The following is a 17,254-nucleotide window of genomic DNA, read 5'->3' as shown; positions in this document are numbered from 1 at the left end:
TTGACTGGTTTAAAAAGAATGAGAGTAATACAACCATGTGCAGAAGGCTTGGTTTAGACCAAATTATAATTATATTCCATTTACCCATATGGCCTTAGAGATTAGGTGGTAGCCTGAAGACAGATGTGTATCTTCACTAATTATAGGAAACAACAGTACAGGGTGGATAGGGATGGGGAGATAAGGCTGGGGGATGGAACACTGAAGCAAAAACAAAGAAGAAATTAATAGTATAACAATAATGCCTGTGTACCTAAGGAAATCTGCAAGTAAAATAGATTTTATCCTTCAAAGTCTGTTTTAATGGGAGTTTCTTATACATTTTTCATTAGGAAATAAAAACTCTCACTGAACCTAAAGACAACTTTTGAAGCCTACTTGCAGTAGTCTTTAAGGTAAATTTAGACAGAAACCTAACTCGCCATCTCTTGGTTTCTTAGTCCCTCCCTGACTCCTGACTTCTTACTCCGTAAAACTAAGCATTACTACTGTGTATTCTGTAATTTACAATTATGAACAAAGAGTTGGATGAAAGAGATCTTTTGTCCTCCCCTTTTTATCTCCTGCATGCATCACTCTCCCACATCCTTTCAGACACTCGCTGTGCAGGGCAGCGTTAACCGTCACACGTTTTGCCAACACAAAGCATCAATGAACTCCTAGGAGTTTCCCTGGCAGTGATGAAGAACCTATCCCACAGCAGAGACCCTTTCTTCCACCTGATATGCTTTAAGAAATACCTCTGTTTTTCTTAAATTTTAAAATGTGGACACAAAAATCCCCTCCAAAGCTGCACATGGAGGAGTCAAGAGCAGATACGGACTTTGTGCCTCACAGCTCAGAGGACAGCAAGACGTGCTCTCTAGGAAGATGTGGAAACCACACCAAAGATTTGGGAAAAGTCAACTCAGGCACACGAGAATTTCTAATTAACTTCCAACACAAGCATCCTATTCAGTGATTACTGAAGTGAAGAGACATTATAGAAAGGGTTACAAAATCTGATTATAGAAGAGAATAAAGACTGACATGAAAGAAACAGAAATGTCATGCTACTGAAGGTGAAATGAATTTAATTGCATTTCATTTTTTCCCTGAGTGCAGACACAATGCACTCTATGTTTAGCTATTTAGCCAGGGCACAAAGAGCCATATCAATCACCTTCTTGCCAGGATTGGGTCTAACAATGTGCTGAGGAAACCTAAGAGCAAAATGCAGAAACAAAGAATAGCAGTAAAGTCATAAGTAACATGCATATTCCTTTTGGAATTGTGGTTAAAGTGGAATTCATAGTACATAAAAACTATTTTAATAAGAGCAAGAAGCAGAAATGGCTTTCATTACAGCCAGAAAATATAAATTTAATTCTGTTAAATTACTTCAAAATAATATATATATATTTTAATAAAAAGATGGGCAAAATAACCAGTTTCCTAGGCTTAATCAATGGCATTTAACTTCAAATATTATTTTTAATATGCAAAGAAATTTCAATTATCATGGTAGCTTACAGCACTGTAATCTTTATAATAACTCAAAATATATTTATTAATGTCTGTCATTTGGCTTTAGTGCAAAGAGTCAAGTAATTTGACATAATGTGCCAAAAAAATGCCCAACAACTTCACAGCTAAACAGAATAAACATCTGCTCTTGAGGACAGCTTTGGAATGTAGTTTTATTCCAGACTTGTAGACATGCTGTACTCATTAAGTACTTCCCCAAAAGTTAATTAATTCACTCACACCTCCTTGGAGGAAGCCCATGGAAGAGAAGGGAAAAAAACCCCACCACTTTTCTGAATTCATTATAGGGTAAACTCAGGTATTGGTTTTTTGCTTTGTCTTTTTCTCTTCCCTTTGTTTTTACTTGGTAGTATTAAATGTGAAAAAATTTAAGTGAACTCAAGCCTAACATCTGGCAGCAAAGAATTCTGCAAGCCACAGGCCCTTTGTGATTGCTTGGGATGAGGAAACACAAAGGGAGGTCTCTCCATTTCCAACAGTTTCCCAGAACACAAAAAGAAAAGATGAAATGGAAAAAACTGTTTCTGATCCCTCACAAAGCACTTTTGCCATTTCACAGATAAGTTCCCTCTCCTGATCTTGAAGAAAGTCTTCTCCAAGAAACCTGTTTTCTTTCCAGATTATCTGCATTACCTTCTCAAGGATAAAAATGGATCCTAGATGAGGTACCATCAATCCTTACCCATATACCCAGTCTGAAATTGACATACCTCCTATCATGGTCATATTCTCATCTTACTTGCTCCTTCCTCCACCTCACTCAATTCCAATCACTATGAAACCTTAGTCTGGGGTTTTTTCAGAGGGTTTTGAACAAGCAACTGAACTGCCATTTCCCAAGGCCCCAAGGATGGCAGCTGGAGTCAAAGGCAAATTCAACATGTATTTCAACAGGTTGGTTGTGATGGTAAAAACAACACAGATTAATAGCTCTTTAGCTTTTATGCTGGTAATTTTAACATTTGCATGGTCATACACAAGGCTGTATAGTACTGAATAACCTGCAATAAACAAACTAAGACATCATTCACTAAGACATCATTTGTGTACAGGTTATTAGTAAGAACAAAGGTTTTGGTAATAAAATTAGGCTCACAAAATGACAAAGGTCATTGTGGTGAGAGTTGAAAAAGACAGAAAACAGGACAGGGATTTGTCCCTAGATGTCAGGTTTTCAGTAAAGATTAACATTAGGAAGTTCAACACTTTATGTTCAGACAAAAAACCTAACACTTGTGGCATCAAGTCTTGCCTATTTATTACAGCCATTAAAAAATACCTTTTTTCCCCTGACTGTTGAGCAGCTCTCACTTTAATGAGCAACATATTTTAATGAAGACTTTTTCATTGTCAGCGAGAAAAATGCATGCAGGTCAAAGCTAATTCAGGGTTTATGGACTGTGATATTAAAAGAACATTAGCAGTTCTTAAAACTTGCAAGAGAAAGCCCTCAGCTCCACAAAGTGGTAGGTTAGCACCTACATAGTCCTTCAAGTGTAATGCCTGGATAGTAACTTGAGCTATATGCAGCTTTTGACCAAATGCCTGTAGTAGTTTTAAAATATATTTTCTGAGAGACTTGTAGCTATCTGGATGAACAGCTCAGCTCTCCTGGTGTTTTAATGAGTCTAGGTGAGTGTACAACCTGGAGCCTCAAATGCAGGCATCCAATGGCTGCCTGGTGGCCCATGTGCTGCAGAATGCTTTACTGTCTCTTGGCCTCTGCACAAGCTTGTAAGTCATACAGTGACACAGGCCATGCAAAACACATCTAAAGGCTGGGACTGGGAGCAGCTAACACTGTCTGACTGAGGATCAGAAAGCTCTTTCCAGCCTAACGACAAAGGGGAACACTCATGTACAAGTAATCTGTGTAAAGTACTCAGGTAACTCCATACAGTTGCCCGCCATTACCAGAGATGGTAGAGAGTTTCTGGCAAAGGATACTGGGGTAAGTGAAAAGCAGAAAGTCACAACATGCCTAGGGAGATTCTCCAGAAAATGTGCCATTTCCTCACAGACTCTGCTGAGGCACTGAGGATCCCTGACAGAAAGGATGCTTGTCAAGAGGACAGAATAATAATGATGCTTGTGGGGGCCTTTTTTAAGTCTTTCCGTGATGGCAAAGAGGGATTTCCAAATTATTTTCTTTATTTGAACTCTCTTAATTCATGTTGTATTGAGGGAATAGAGGATATTCCTATAGAATATAGGTATCTGGCCCTGGATACAGAAGTAGAAAGCTACACAGAACTAGAAAGCTACAAAGAACTTTTTAGCTTACAGAAAATGCACGAAACTGTTGGTTCTGCTCTCTTGGCAGCAAAAGACTGCAAAAAAGACTGAGATAATCTGGACCAGGAGTTAGAATTATTTCAGAAGAAAGCTGAAAGTAAGCCTGAATTAATGTGTCTTTCCTTCAGCAAGCTCATACTGCTCTATTAGTATAGTTACTTTTGAAAAATAATACACAACACCACACAAGATTTATTATCACCCATCACTGATTACACAAATGCTCTTGCTTGCTCTGTGTATCAAAGCACACTGTCTGAATATCACAAAAGCATCTGAATTCCCAAGGGTGTATTCAGCATCAATCAAATCATATTTAGTCTTAATAGGCCATCAAATCTAAAAATACCAGTAAAAGAAAGAAACTTAAGACGTCCCATCTCCTCCTAGCAACTAGTGAAGTTCTCCCTATCATCCAGAGGACAGTGCAGGCTTCTGTAAATTACTGGCTATTTAAAAAGGTAAAAGGAGGTAATAAATCACTACAGTGCCATCTCACAGCCTTGGAAATAAACACAACCAAACACATTACTCAGTTCCATTTGGGTTCATTTGACTGTTCAAGAGTTTTAAAACTACTTGTTTCAAGACATTAACATTAGAGTAAACTACCTGGTAATATGTACTATCATAGAAGCAATGAGAAATGTCCCTCTGTGACTTTTGCTGCCATGTCAATAGCTTGTCAAGCACAATCTTTTTTATCACTCTTGGTTTGCTATTCATTTCCCTCTTCTCAACCAGGATAATAACCATGAGATATAATCCAACTTTTCACTTCTCTGTGACCTGGGGAAATACTGCACTTTTTAGGTCAAAGCTTTGTAGACTCTGCTGCTAAAATTGTCAGACAAAGTTGCAGGAACAAAGTGTTGACTTGAGACAAACTTGCATCCCCACAAATAAGGAAAATCTGATTAAAAAAATTATTAGCTATTTGAATCTGCAGAATCTTCAGGCTCATAATAAGATTTATCTCACTAAAGGTTTGTCCTATCTGTCTTTCCTGGAATCAACTGAGTTCTCTCCAAAAGCGTTTTAAAACAATCCACTCCAAAATGCATTTATAAAGGCTTCTAACTTGCTCCTGCATTCCTTACACGAGAGTCTTACCAAGGCAATGTCACACAGAAATACATGTGATACTGGAAATACACAGCCACTGGAAATGTGCATTGCATCATCACTTAAAAAATGTATATATACAAATTTTTCCACTTATTTCCAGGAGAACTGCAAAGGAAAGAGATTGGAATGTGTTAATTTGCTAACTTCAATTCTCTTTGATGCTCTTTTAATCATTTTTTGTCCCCTCTGGGTACTACTACAGTCATTTGCAATGAGGAAGGTGTGCTTAATTAACTGAGTATAAAGACACTCCCTTATGATCAGTTACAGTCATCTGCTAATGTTCAGTAAGTGGAAGACTCAGGTTATTTCTTCTGAATGGCAAAAGTAAAAATAAATTTAGTTTAATTGAATCTGCTTTTTTACCTTTCATCAACTCACTTCCATGCTGAAGTAGGTCAGTGGCAATTGTTGCCTCACTGAATTTAAAAATTTTGAAGTGCTCTCCCTACAATATACATGTTTTCTTGCCATATGAAGAATCATGAAGATCATACAGACAATAAATTACAAGTGCACTTATGAAAGTGACATTCTTCTAGCATGAATTTTAACATGCTAATGAAGATTCTTCATTAACTGTTCACAGTTGTGCATATTATCAAACCATTAAGTGACAAGACTGACATGAAGTAGAGTGAAATGCTGATGCCATATTTAATGTCTGATAACTAAAAAGTCTAATTTAAATAATCAATTCTCAATGCCATGTGTAAAAGACGACCTTAATTAGGCATAACATTATTCTGTCTGCTGCACACCTGCTTGTTCACTGAACGAGGAATGAAAAATAGCACCTTCTCAACCACATTAAACAGCATCACTCCTTACTTAACATATCTGCTGAAATACACTTTTAATTCAACTTCACATCAGCAGCATGACCAATTTTAGTGAGTAGGAGAGAGATTTCAAAAGCATGACATTAGTTTAGATTTGCTTCCAGTAACAACGGATAAATTTAAAAGGACCACCACAGCAGGTTTTCACCTCTAAGTCAAAGACTGTTTTCTTCAAACCCCAATGAGTCAGTGACATGAAAATTCATCATAGCTGGATCTACTACCACAGGTTAACTGCCCACTTCCTGTGCACCTACGTCTATGGCACCCAACCTCCTGGTCAGACACCGCTACACACAGGTGCTCACACACCACAGCTTCCCCTACACCATGTAACACGTCTTTGTCACATGGGGGTGCAGAACTTGCCACGTAATCCAACATATGTCTCCCCACAGAAAAGGCAGAACACAAACCTCCTGTCCATGTCACAGATGTTGATACAATCACACAATGGAAAGAAAACAGCAACAAGAGAGGGAAGTTAACAAGCGTTGTTAACACAACTGCAACCTAAAACCTAAAGCATTTTTATCCTACTTTTCAGATGTTATGCTTTTCAATCAAGTACATGGGTTTGAATTGTACTATTAATAAATGTAGCTACTGCTTAGCAAGAGCCAGTCTGAAATGCTCTGCTACTGCCAAGTTCAAGCAGCTTCACTTAAGTGCAGTAAACCTCATATGGATATGACACAGGAGCTGCCTAATCCTTGCATGTTCTGAATGCTTCCCTACGCTTTGTGCTTCAGACCATCCTAAAGCTGTAATCAGTTCAGTGATAAATATTAATGCTTACAGAAGACATCAGATGACAACTACCCTATGGCTTTGACTCAGATTATTAATTTTCACATTAGTCATTAAATGCCAAAATTACTCATCTAACAAAAACAGATTGAAGACTAAAAACTGCATCTACTAGTTAAAGACAATGTTCACAGTGTTGCAGTGCAGCATGGAACACATGAATACCATAAATTACTAAGTTCCAGAGATTGCAGTTAATATCATATAACAATCAGTGTATTTCAACATTTTCAATCCAATGTTATGGAGACCACCATTAAACCCTTAGTTTAATAAATTCAATATTTTTATCATATCTGGGTTTTTTTAACTGTGTAGTCGCTATAGAGTTGACTGACCTCTTCTTGAGCATTTAACACAGAAAAATGATGCAGCATCCCATTACATGTCACAAATTACTATCTATTACATTCCTTTTAAAACATTTTTTTAAGTTTTAAGACATTTTTTTTTCTGAAACATAAGCATATCTTTACAGAGATTATTGGGCTGCCCTAGTGCCCAAATCCCAATCCACATTTTCCCATACACCCTGACTCAGTATTGCAGTGATAATATACATTTTAAAAGGTTCTGGTGGGGGTAGAGCTTAGTTGAGGTTTTGCTTCAAAAATATATATCCATTATGCACAGAAGACTGCTGTGCCCTGCTTCCTAGGAGAATGGAAGACTCAAAATTGAGATGGGTCTGATATCTTGTAGGCTCCTGGGAGAAGGCTGAATATTCTTGTTGCCTGCATGCAAAGCTCAACCAGAGGATTTGTCTATTTCTTCTTAACACTTTTTGGCCCCAGGAAGAGAAAAGGTGCCCAGGGAGAAGAACAAATCAGTGCAGCAAAATTAGATGGAATAAGAACAAACTGGAAGTTCCTTCCCCCTCTGGTCACAGCAGACTACAGGAGGCTTCCAAGTCGCCTGAAGTAAAAGATTTTGAGAGCGATTAAGAGACAGGGACAGTTTTTGTCTGGTTGACAACCCATTGTCATTCAGGCTGGTGTTGCACGGATTAAGGAACAGTGGGTCGGAGGCAAGTGTCTTTTTATACTGCCAAAGATGATTTTTTTCAGTCAGATGCTCACACAAATCGATATTACCTCTAACACTGCAAATAGAAGAAAAAAGGCAGAGAGAAAAAATTCATGGTGCTTTTCTCAAAAGACCTCAGCTATCTCAAGGCAGCATCACTAATTAAGAAGCAAATCAGCTTTCATTAATAGATTTATTTTTAAGGCAGGGCTGCAAACAAGCAATGCAGGCATGACAGATGCAAGCCTTTGATCCACTTATTCTACCTGTAATAGGAGTTACAGTAAACAAACTCAACTATAAAATAAATGCATCAAGGCATAAAGATGAATTTATGTACATTACTGAGAATGTTATAATACGGAGTAAAAGACATAGTTAAAATAAAGGTGATATTTCAAAGACTTAGAAGAAGCTAAGAACAGTTACATTTTTACAGGACATGCTGAAATGTACAAATAAAGAGATACTTAAATTATGAATTTACAAAATCAGAACCATTTATGGACATCTGCAAACAAAGGCTCAGGAGAACCAAGAAGGGAAGACAAAAGACTGGTGGAGATAGCCCTGTACCAGACAGAAAGGGACATAAAGCAGAATGAAGATCATAACAAAAAAAAAAAAAAAAAAATTACTGGTTGGGTCAAGCTAGCTGCTCTGACCCATTAAGAGTTTCTGCTGTAGGAAGCAATCCTGATGTTCCAATTGAGCATGGGCTATCTCTAAAGGCTGCAACATCTGTAAGAAAGAAAGCCAGGGATACAGATTTCAGTAGTCTGGGACAGGAGGAACAGCACAGGGAGAGTCAGGAGCAAATCTTGTACCTCAGTTTGCAATAGCACATTTTGCAGCTCAGCAAGCACCACATGATACACACATAAATCAATTCCTATTTCCTGTCATGGACAAGGCTGAAGCAGTAGCTTCCAGCAGAAATATGATTATATGTGGGGCCATGTATTGAAGACTTATTGCTTGCCTTCAGTTGTGGGAAAACTGAGAAAGACGTCTTTTAAACCAGACAAGAGAAGATGAGGCCATGCCTACTGCACATGGACTTATTAACTGATTACCTTTTTCCTCAACATCTCTAACACTGTACACAGTATATGAATATATAGGTACAAAGAAATGGTAGACATGCAAGTTTGTTAGCTACCAAAGACATAAATAATTGTATATTTGGAGCTGACGGAGTTTGCAGAATATAGGGACTGGAACAACTGCTTTATGCCAATTTCCCTTCAAGCTAATGAAGACGTTTCAGGTACCTAACCGTGTTTATGTCATCAGAATAACTGGTTTAACATTACCAGGGACTGGCATTTTTAAAACAACATCTCAGTGTCACACACAAACTCCTTGAAGGGTTTATGCCTGGTGTTATTTGTAGGACTTGTGCGTCCACCCATGAATTTCAAAATCCTGAAGTCATTGTGTGTCAATACATACATACCAATAAAAATGCTAAACCAAATGCTTTGGGAAGCAATCTTGTTTTATTTGCCTAAGCATACTGTCCCTGGACTTCTACAACTGCCAGCTGAGACATTCTTCTTTATACTTCCACATACTTATAATATCCTGCTTAGTCTTTATTTAAAATAGTTAAGTGACAGCAAATAGCCTATTTAAAACCACAAAGAAAGGCAGTGTCTAACACAATACCTGAGGGGACAACAATATGTGTGTCCGTCAAAGTAATTTAGATTTTTATTCTATTTATTAGTCTTCATTTAAAAGTAAGCCTGAGGGAACAAGCATTGTCTTTAGCTTCCAAATACAGAGCAAATTCAGAAATATAATTAAGCTGAAGATATCCTGTAGAAGCCAAGATGTAAGTAAATAATGGCTTTGCATCTGTCTTCCTATAAAATACTGTTTAACAGGAACTACTGTACATATTTTTTGGAAAAAGAAAGATGTCTGATTATGTGGGTTTGTGTTTATAATAACTGGCAACAAGCCAGAAAGGAATATCCATCAATAGGCAATACTTTCCTCAAGTACAAAATTAAAAGGCAGGGGGTCTTTTGTCATGCTGGGAGAGCATCAATGGCTTAATCCACAGGTTAGCCCCAGAGAGCCAAGACTAATTTATTGCTACTGGAATATAATTGCTCAACTGGAAGCTTTTAAAATGGATTTAGGGATCACATAACCGCTGATTCTGAACCAACAGTGTCCAATAGTCTGACTAAAAGTGAAATTACTGGAGAACCTCTGGAAAACAAGGGCTGGCAGGGAGAGGCTTATTAATATAGCTCAGTTTAACCCTTAGGAATAGCTGTGGATCCAAACAGACAACTTTGTCCAGAAGCTAAAACCAAAACAAGGTGGCAAAGTCTCAGATCTCCAATTGTGTAAGTCAACAAACTGAGAACAGCACAACAAAGCATTAGAATTAAATGGTTATGAAATAACTATCTTACTTCCTCTGAAACAAAAGAGCAGCACAAGCTTTTACTTTGGCATGCTGGTGAAGGTCTGGGAAGTTTTAGCATATGTGACTGGGTTTCTGTCCTCCCAACTGAAGAAATCACTCTCTTGGGCAATTTTAAATTTAGCTTTGAGACCAGGCATTGAAAATCCCAAACAGACTGATTCATTCATTATAATGGTAGGACCTCAAATCATCATGCTTGGTTTTAGCAATTACTGCATGATTAAGGCTAGCCTTTGTTGTTAGCCTTAGCCTGGCAAGAGAGGGTACTAAATACATAAAACTGATTTTCATCAACATTATTTAAGAGAAAAAAAAAGTTAATTTTCAATGGGATTGCTCATGTTTTGTCTGCTGATTGAAGTTTCATCTGCTCCAACTTCCAAATTCTTTTTCTTTTCTCCCCCCTGCCACCCCCACTTTTATTAATAATCCATTGGAAATTCAAAAAACGTGAACCAGCAGTACATCAGGATTCTGCACATAGCTACTCAAATAAATATTTCTAATGTGTCTATAAGCTTCAAAGGTGTAGCTGAGCACTGTTAGACAGTACTGATAGCCATAGAAATACATGCAAAAATATCTGAAAGGGAGATGCTGCTGCTGCATTTCTCTCTGAGGCTTGTTTTAAAAGACAAGTGTCTCAGGATTTAGAGGAGTGACATACTAGCAAGGCAAACTATCTGTCCATATCCATCCTCCTCAAAGATGAGCTCACTGGACCCTGGTGTGATGAAAGTAAAATTATGTGAATTATTATCTTTTTTAGTGGGGAAAAATTACAGCTACAACTACTGCATATCAGACCTTGAGCTACACAGCACTGCAGCCTTGGAGTAAGACTTTCAAATCTCAAGCAGCACAAAGAATCTTAATAGCCAGTCTTCATTTATCCCAAACCTCAGAGAAATGAACATAAAAGTATCCAGACAGGGAAATTAAACACAATTCCCTTGTTTCAACAAGCACATTCAACACCTGAAACTCTGCTTAGGAAACTGAACAGGAAAGAAAGCTCAAAAGTTTCAGAGGTCGAAAAGTAGGTCCTACCTCACCCCCTTCAGTGCCACACTCAGGGTGTCTGTATGTTGGTTTTGGGGTTTTTTTTTCCCAAATACATGCAGTAAGGAGGAATTTTCCTTGGCTTTTTTTTTTAACAGTAATTCTTATCTAAATTCATATGTTGTAGATACTACTTACAAATTTAGATAAGAATTACTGTTGTAGATGCTATTTTTCATTCAAAGAACACAGAAAATTAATGAAGCTACATGATGTGCAACAATGATCAGCTATTGCAGAAGAAAAAATACTTCCTCTTTTTAAAATAATTTCCTTTGTTTTAAACCAAACAGGCCTTCTGGCTTTTCCAGAAAAGAGAGTTTTCATGAACTTCTACATTTCAGTAAGTTACATCCTGGAATAAAGTTCCCAGTATGACAAGTGACGACTTAAACACTTCCAAAGTAGAACAATAGGACTGATGTTCAAATGCAAGACAGTTGTAACAAATATCATCTGAGTGATCTATACACACACAACACATTCTGCATGTCTGGTTGGCTTCCATTTGATGCTAATATTATTTGGCTGACTTCCCAAATAGTACCTGGATCAAGTCTCTACTCATCTATCTTTCCATTAAATCCTGCTAATAAACTCTCTCCTTCCTGTGTGATGATTCTCAGATGATCTACCTTAGAAGGAAAAGAAATATTCCAAAGTGATATCAGCTATGAAAATGCTGCTCTCATCCAAGAAAGTGAGCAAAACGATTAGGGGAGATTTTATATGTTCATATAAAACCCGGTACATTCAGCTAATACAATTAATTACAGTTTCCTCAAACTCAATGAACCCACACTAATTCACCTAACTGTAGATCTAGCACTGACAGCCTAAAGCATATTTACCTTGGGGTTTTAGGGCAGTACTGCCTTAAGAGCAAATGTTTGAACGGAGGGGAGGGATTACCAACGCTCTTAACAGCATTCGTTAATGTATTTTTGGCTTCTGAGTTTACAAACCTCAGAAATTCTATTGCAGGAATGCTCAAGTACTTGAATTTGCAATTATTTTCAAAGAAAACAAATATTTAAAAATACAGTTCGTATGCCAGGCATTTTCCCTTTAGCTAGCAATCAGTTTCTATGAAAAAACTGACATGACATTTTTTTGCAAAGTAACTGCTACTGCATTTGCCTTGAATGTGTGCTCTTTTTGACTCTTACCTTCACATTCTCTGGATGAAGCCCTCCAGGGTGTTTGTCCATGTACTGACATAAATCAGTGTGCTAAAAGAAAGTCAGATGGAGAAAACTATATTAATACCCATATGACTGCAGCAATAAATACCCCTCTACTTAGGAGTGGACATAACAAATGGAAAATAAGATTTTTTTTGTTTTTAGCCACACAAGTGCAAACATACATTTGTACCTTTACACTCATTTTATTTAACAGCCTTGATGACTGATATGAATATTCAACAAATGCAAATTAATATTTTTTTTCTAACACCCTGCATTTGGTAGATTAATTACCTGAATTTCAATACCATTCTAAAACTTGTAAGGACAGTATCACCATCAACACCACAAAGATAATATCCTGATAGAAGAGGAGGAACCTAAAGGGAGAAACCTTATATTCAACTCCCATTGTTCACATTATAACATTGCCCTTTAAATACAATTTTATAGCAATTCTAGATTAAGATGGGTTAAAGGTTTAGGAAATAAAGCTGAATGGCATTACATATCAGAGTTCTGGGTGGTACTTTCCAGCTCAAAAAGCACATACTATGGACATGTACAGCCATTAAATACAGGCTTTAGAAAAGAACTTCATGGAAAATTCAAACCTAAGTTTTCACTTCACAGTTACCTACATTTCCTGCAAACATAGCATGAAATCTCTTCAGGGAAAAAAAAAAAAAAAAAAAAAAAAAAAAAAAAAAAAAAAAAAAAAAAAAAAAAAAAAGGGGGGGGGCTTGCAATGTATAGATTAGTGTTATTTTTAATGAATAAATATTTATAGCTTTTATTATGGAAACACTTTTCTCTGAATTATTCTCTTGCATTTCTACACTGCAGCAGCATGGTTTCAGTCAAGTGGCATGTTGCTTCTCTAATGTGCTTGCACAACTCAGCTTCTGGAATTATGTTCAGAATAAAAACAGAAAAAATATCCACTTGATTAACCAGGAAATACTCAGACTCTGTCTTCCACATCTGGTTTCTGAACACATCTGGCAAAAATCATCCAACATTCCTTGAAAAGCTGTTTGGCAATACCTACCTCACATACACAACAGCCCAACTAAATACAGGCAGTTTTCAAAGTGAGAGTTTTGGATGAAAGTTGCCTTCCGCACAGCAACATTTCCCAAACCAGGAGGCATTCTTTAGCTTTCTTTTGCAGTGTAATGCAGATACATAGAGAGTTCACACCCAAGACACAAAATTTGTTCTAGCCACAACTATCCTTCATAAAAATTCTCAGAATCCCAGAAACCTTACAGAGTCAATTATGTTTCAACTGCAGACTTTTGGCACTTGTTTTTTTCTCTACACACACACAAGAGACACAGAGGAATATGTACCAAACCTTCATTCAGATAGGGAAGAGAAACTGAATGTATTTTCTGTTCAAATATTTTGCTTTTATAAAACTAAGAGTCCTCATAAAAGTAACTAACGTTATGGTAAGAACAGTGGAAGCAACTTAAAATGTTAGAGAACATTGCTCCCCACTTGAAAAAAAGAAGGTGGCAGCAAAGCAAAGGCGGCATCAGCTGCTCCCCTTTTCCAAGGTAGGGACTGAATGCACATTGAATTAAACATTAGAACAGCCAGGGAAACTGACAGTGCTGCAGAGACAGCTCTTTCTAAACCTGTTTTCCCTTTTGGCAGCCAAAGTGTCTGCTCCAGTGCTTGTGTGCGCAACTGACATTGAAGAGACAACACGAATGCAAGTTTCAGGAAAGCATGAGAAAAGAAAACACAAGAGCAAGCTGGATGAAAGCAGTCTTTTAATGGTATTCCATGAAATTTGTACTATACAGATGGAGTATTTTTCCTCTTGCCGTATTTCAAGGTGGAAAACAACATGCTTTCCCAGGTGGAAGAGTGGCTGCAAATACAGCCTGCCATACTCTGAGACTGGAGTCTTTGCTGCGCTCACCACCCCGATCTAATAAAATATATACCCTAAAGGAAAATTCAGGATACAATTACATATTGGCAATATAACTAAAACATAAAACTATCCTGAAACAAGGCATAAAGACAAGAAACAGACCAACCAATACACCTTTTACAGTCCATTCTGCACTGTCTCAGAGGGTCAGGCACCTCCCAGCGAAGTAGCATACTGGGAATGCAGTCCAGAGATTTCCAAGTAATGCACACATTCTGATCCCAAATGGACCTGGCTAGACCAATTCTGCTTCAAGCTAGCTTGTAACAGCTCTATCAGCCACCCTGTTAAACCCCCAACACACATAAATCACCAAAGTAACACCATGCTGACAGAACATTTGATGTTTTAGTTTAAGCTTAAAATCCCATTAGTTCCTGCTCTTTACACTCCACCAGTTTACCCACACCTATATGTACAAATATTCAATTAGCACTCCTCTGCTCAAAACAGCTACACAAAAACAATAAGCAGAGATAAATCAAGTTTCTATAGAGAAGAACTCAAAAGGTAGGAAAGTCCAGAACTAATAAGGCTTATCAAACCTTTTATTTGTTTCTCCATTAAATGTATATTATAGCTCCTAAAAGGTCTAATGTAATCACTTTTTTTTTTTTCCTTCCTAGGATTAGACATACTCACTGAACAGAAAGACATACTTGATTTAAAAAATAGCGGTGCTGTTTTACAGTTAGGGGGTTTTCTTCTCTTCTCAAACAGCTTGAAGAGTCTGGCTTTTTTACTATTTTGAAGACACAAATAATCTCACAGGTTTTCCTACGCTGCTTATTGCTATGGTATTGACATGCTTTACAAACATAGAATAATTTCACAGCAATGCAGGACACATAAGGCATTACTTCCTTTTATCAGATAGGGACTTGAAGCCAATTCCTAAGATTCACTGATCTGGGCAGTTCTTGGGTTTTGACTTTTTAGAGTATTTGGCACTATTTTGTCTTCTGTGTTTTGACTGACTGTGGTGGTAATGAAAGATATTCTGGTCTTCAGGTGTATCCTTTGCCCCCACACACACCCTCTTCCTTTTTGGTGTCTTTGATGGGCAATATGGTTTGTCCTGAGATAAGAACACCTGGTGGACTTGGCAGAAGGAACTGTCTGGATGCTCTCATTCCAGAGATGGGGAAGCTGATGTGTTGCTACTCACTTTGGTGCACACTGGCCTTAAAAAGTATATAAAATGCATTGGTAATATTTAAATAGATATTAACAATAAATCTAAACATAATCACGCACCAAATCACTGTGTCCTTCTCATGCCTGGCTCAGAGCCTTGTCCCTACTCTGCAATAGTGGCTTCAGTTACAGATGTAAATATGTAATGCTTTTGCAAAGGAGACTGAGAATCTCATGCTGAATAGCAGAAATCTGTAATGACAGCAATTTCAGCTGGTGATGACAATACAGCAGGGCTGGAACCCAGTTCTCTACAGCAGTATTACCTAACTTGTCTTGAAATGATACTTCAAATAAGGAACCTCAGAAGACATCCTGGTTCCCACATTCACAAAGAAAACAAGAGAAATTCAGCAACAATCACATTTGTCCACCACATAATCCTCTGCAGAGCTGCACAACAGGCACTTCCACAAGGGTGAAAAAAGGAGATTGCCCAGGCCATCTTTATCTTGGTCCTCCAATTACAAGAGCTTCACTTTCCCACTTCACTAACAAAACAATGTTTTCTGCAAAATCTGTTATGTTTTCAGTGAACAACACTATTTCTCCTCCCACTACTGGCTTCGCCAGAAACAGATATGAATAGCTACAGTATTTGAAGTGACAGACTAAAGTCTTTCAGAAGAGAGGAGGAATCTTCAAAGATGTAGCTCTTAAGTACAATTTATGATTTTTCTGAAGCTTATAACTTGACCAAATCTGTAGCAATTTTCAAAATGATCGTCCAATGGTACCCATAGCATAAAGGCTACCCATCCCCTAAATTCCAAATCCATACTATACACCTCGAATATTTAAAACAATGGTCCTCCAGATAGAGGTTCAAGATATTTTGGCAATTTTGGCTGAAAGTAAAAGTAAATATAGGTGCTCTGAGACAGACTTTGGCATTTTTGCCTTCAAATAATTGTATTTCACTACTGTGTGCCAGAGAATCACAGCTCCTGTGTCAAGGGCTGCACCTTGACTTCAGGGTTCGGGCACACACAACTACACCTTCAGGAAGGCCCTGCCCAGCCTTTTTGTTACCTTCTCTCAGTACAGTAAAACACAAATCCTTCCCTCAATGCACATCTCAAGTAACAAGGCCTCCATTAAGAAACTCATGACCCTTCCTGGGCTAGTTGGAACCATTTCTAGACAGACCAGAGACTACACAGTGTTTCCTAGGATAGGGGTTTGAAAATCCATTCTCAGCAATGCTTGTTCACCTAGTCTTGTTTCCAAACTAAATATAGAAGCACATCAACCAATGCCCATTTTTGACCCAAACTTAAATTAATTGCAAATACTTTCTTCCCTGTAATAGAGGCTAGTATCACAACTCCTACAGGTACCTGAAAAGGAGAGAAGGATTAAGTTACTTTTCCAAAATAACTGCTCATAGTCTAAACAAAAATCAACAAAGTCATACAAGAATTAAAAAAAAAAAAAAAAAAAGAAAACGCACACTTGCTCAGACTCATTCTTCCCCATACCATCAACTACCATGACAACTCTACAAAAAGTTTGATTTACTTATGAAATATTGTCTTCCAGACTGAGATGAAGAAATGAATTGATGAATTGGGGTTTTGATTCAAACTTGGGGCAGTGTATAATTGTATGAAGGTCATTTTTATTCAGCAAGACTCTGGTTTATAAGTAGACACATGTGTTTATGTTTGTGAGCATACTGTGTAAAAGCATCTGCTGAAGGGAAAAGAATTCTGTCTGATATTTATACAGCTGAAGCAAGGTTTATATACATTACATCCTAGGTCTGGAAAAGAGAGAG

At 37.6% G+C, this 17,254-nt stretch overlaps 1 protein-coding gene across 1 annotated transcript in view; it reads right to left on the bottom strand.

Moving 5' to 3' along the window:
* The window catches only part of CDK14 (cyclin dependent kinase 14), a 312,752-nt gene that overhangs the window by 153,243 nt on the left and 142,255 nt on the right, over nucleotides 1-17,254 (bottom strand). The window contains exon 7 of the mRNA XM_066317133.1: nucleotides 12,309-12,371. Coding sequence (XP_066173230.1) covers nucleotides 12,309-12,371 — 63 coding nt within the window. The remainder of the gene's footprint in view (nucleotides 1-12,308; nucleotides 12,372-17,254) is intronic.

Source organism: Sylvia atricapilla, chromosome 1 (genome assembly GCF_009819655.1).
Source record: "Sylvia atricapilla isolate bSylAtr1 chromosome 1, bSylAtr1.pri, whole genome shotgun sequence".
NCBI classification, from domain to species: domain Eukaryota; kingdom Metazoa; phylum Chordata; class Aves; order Passeriformes; family Sylviidae; genus Sylvia; species Sylvia atricapilla.
The sequence above is the reverse complement of the archived record's forward strand: the minus strand, read 5'-3'. Positions and strand labels throughout refer to the sequence as shown.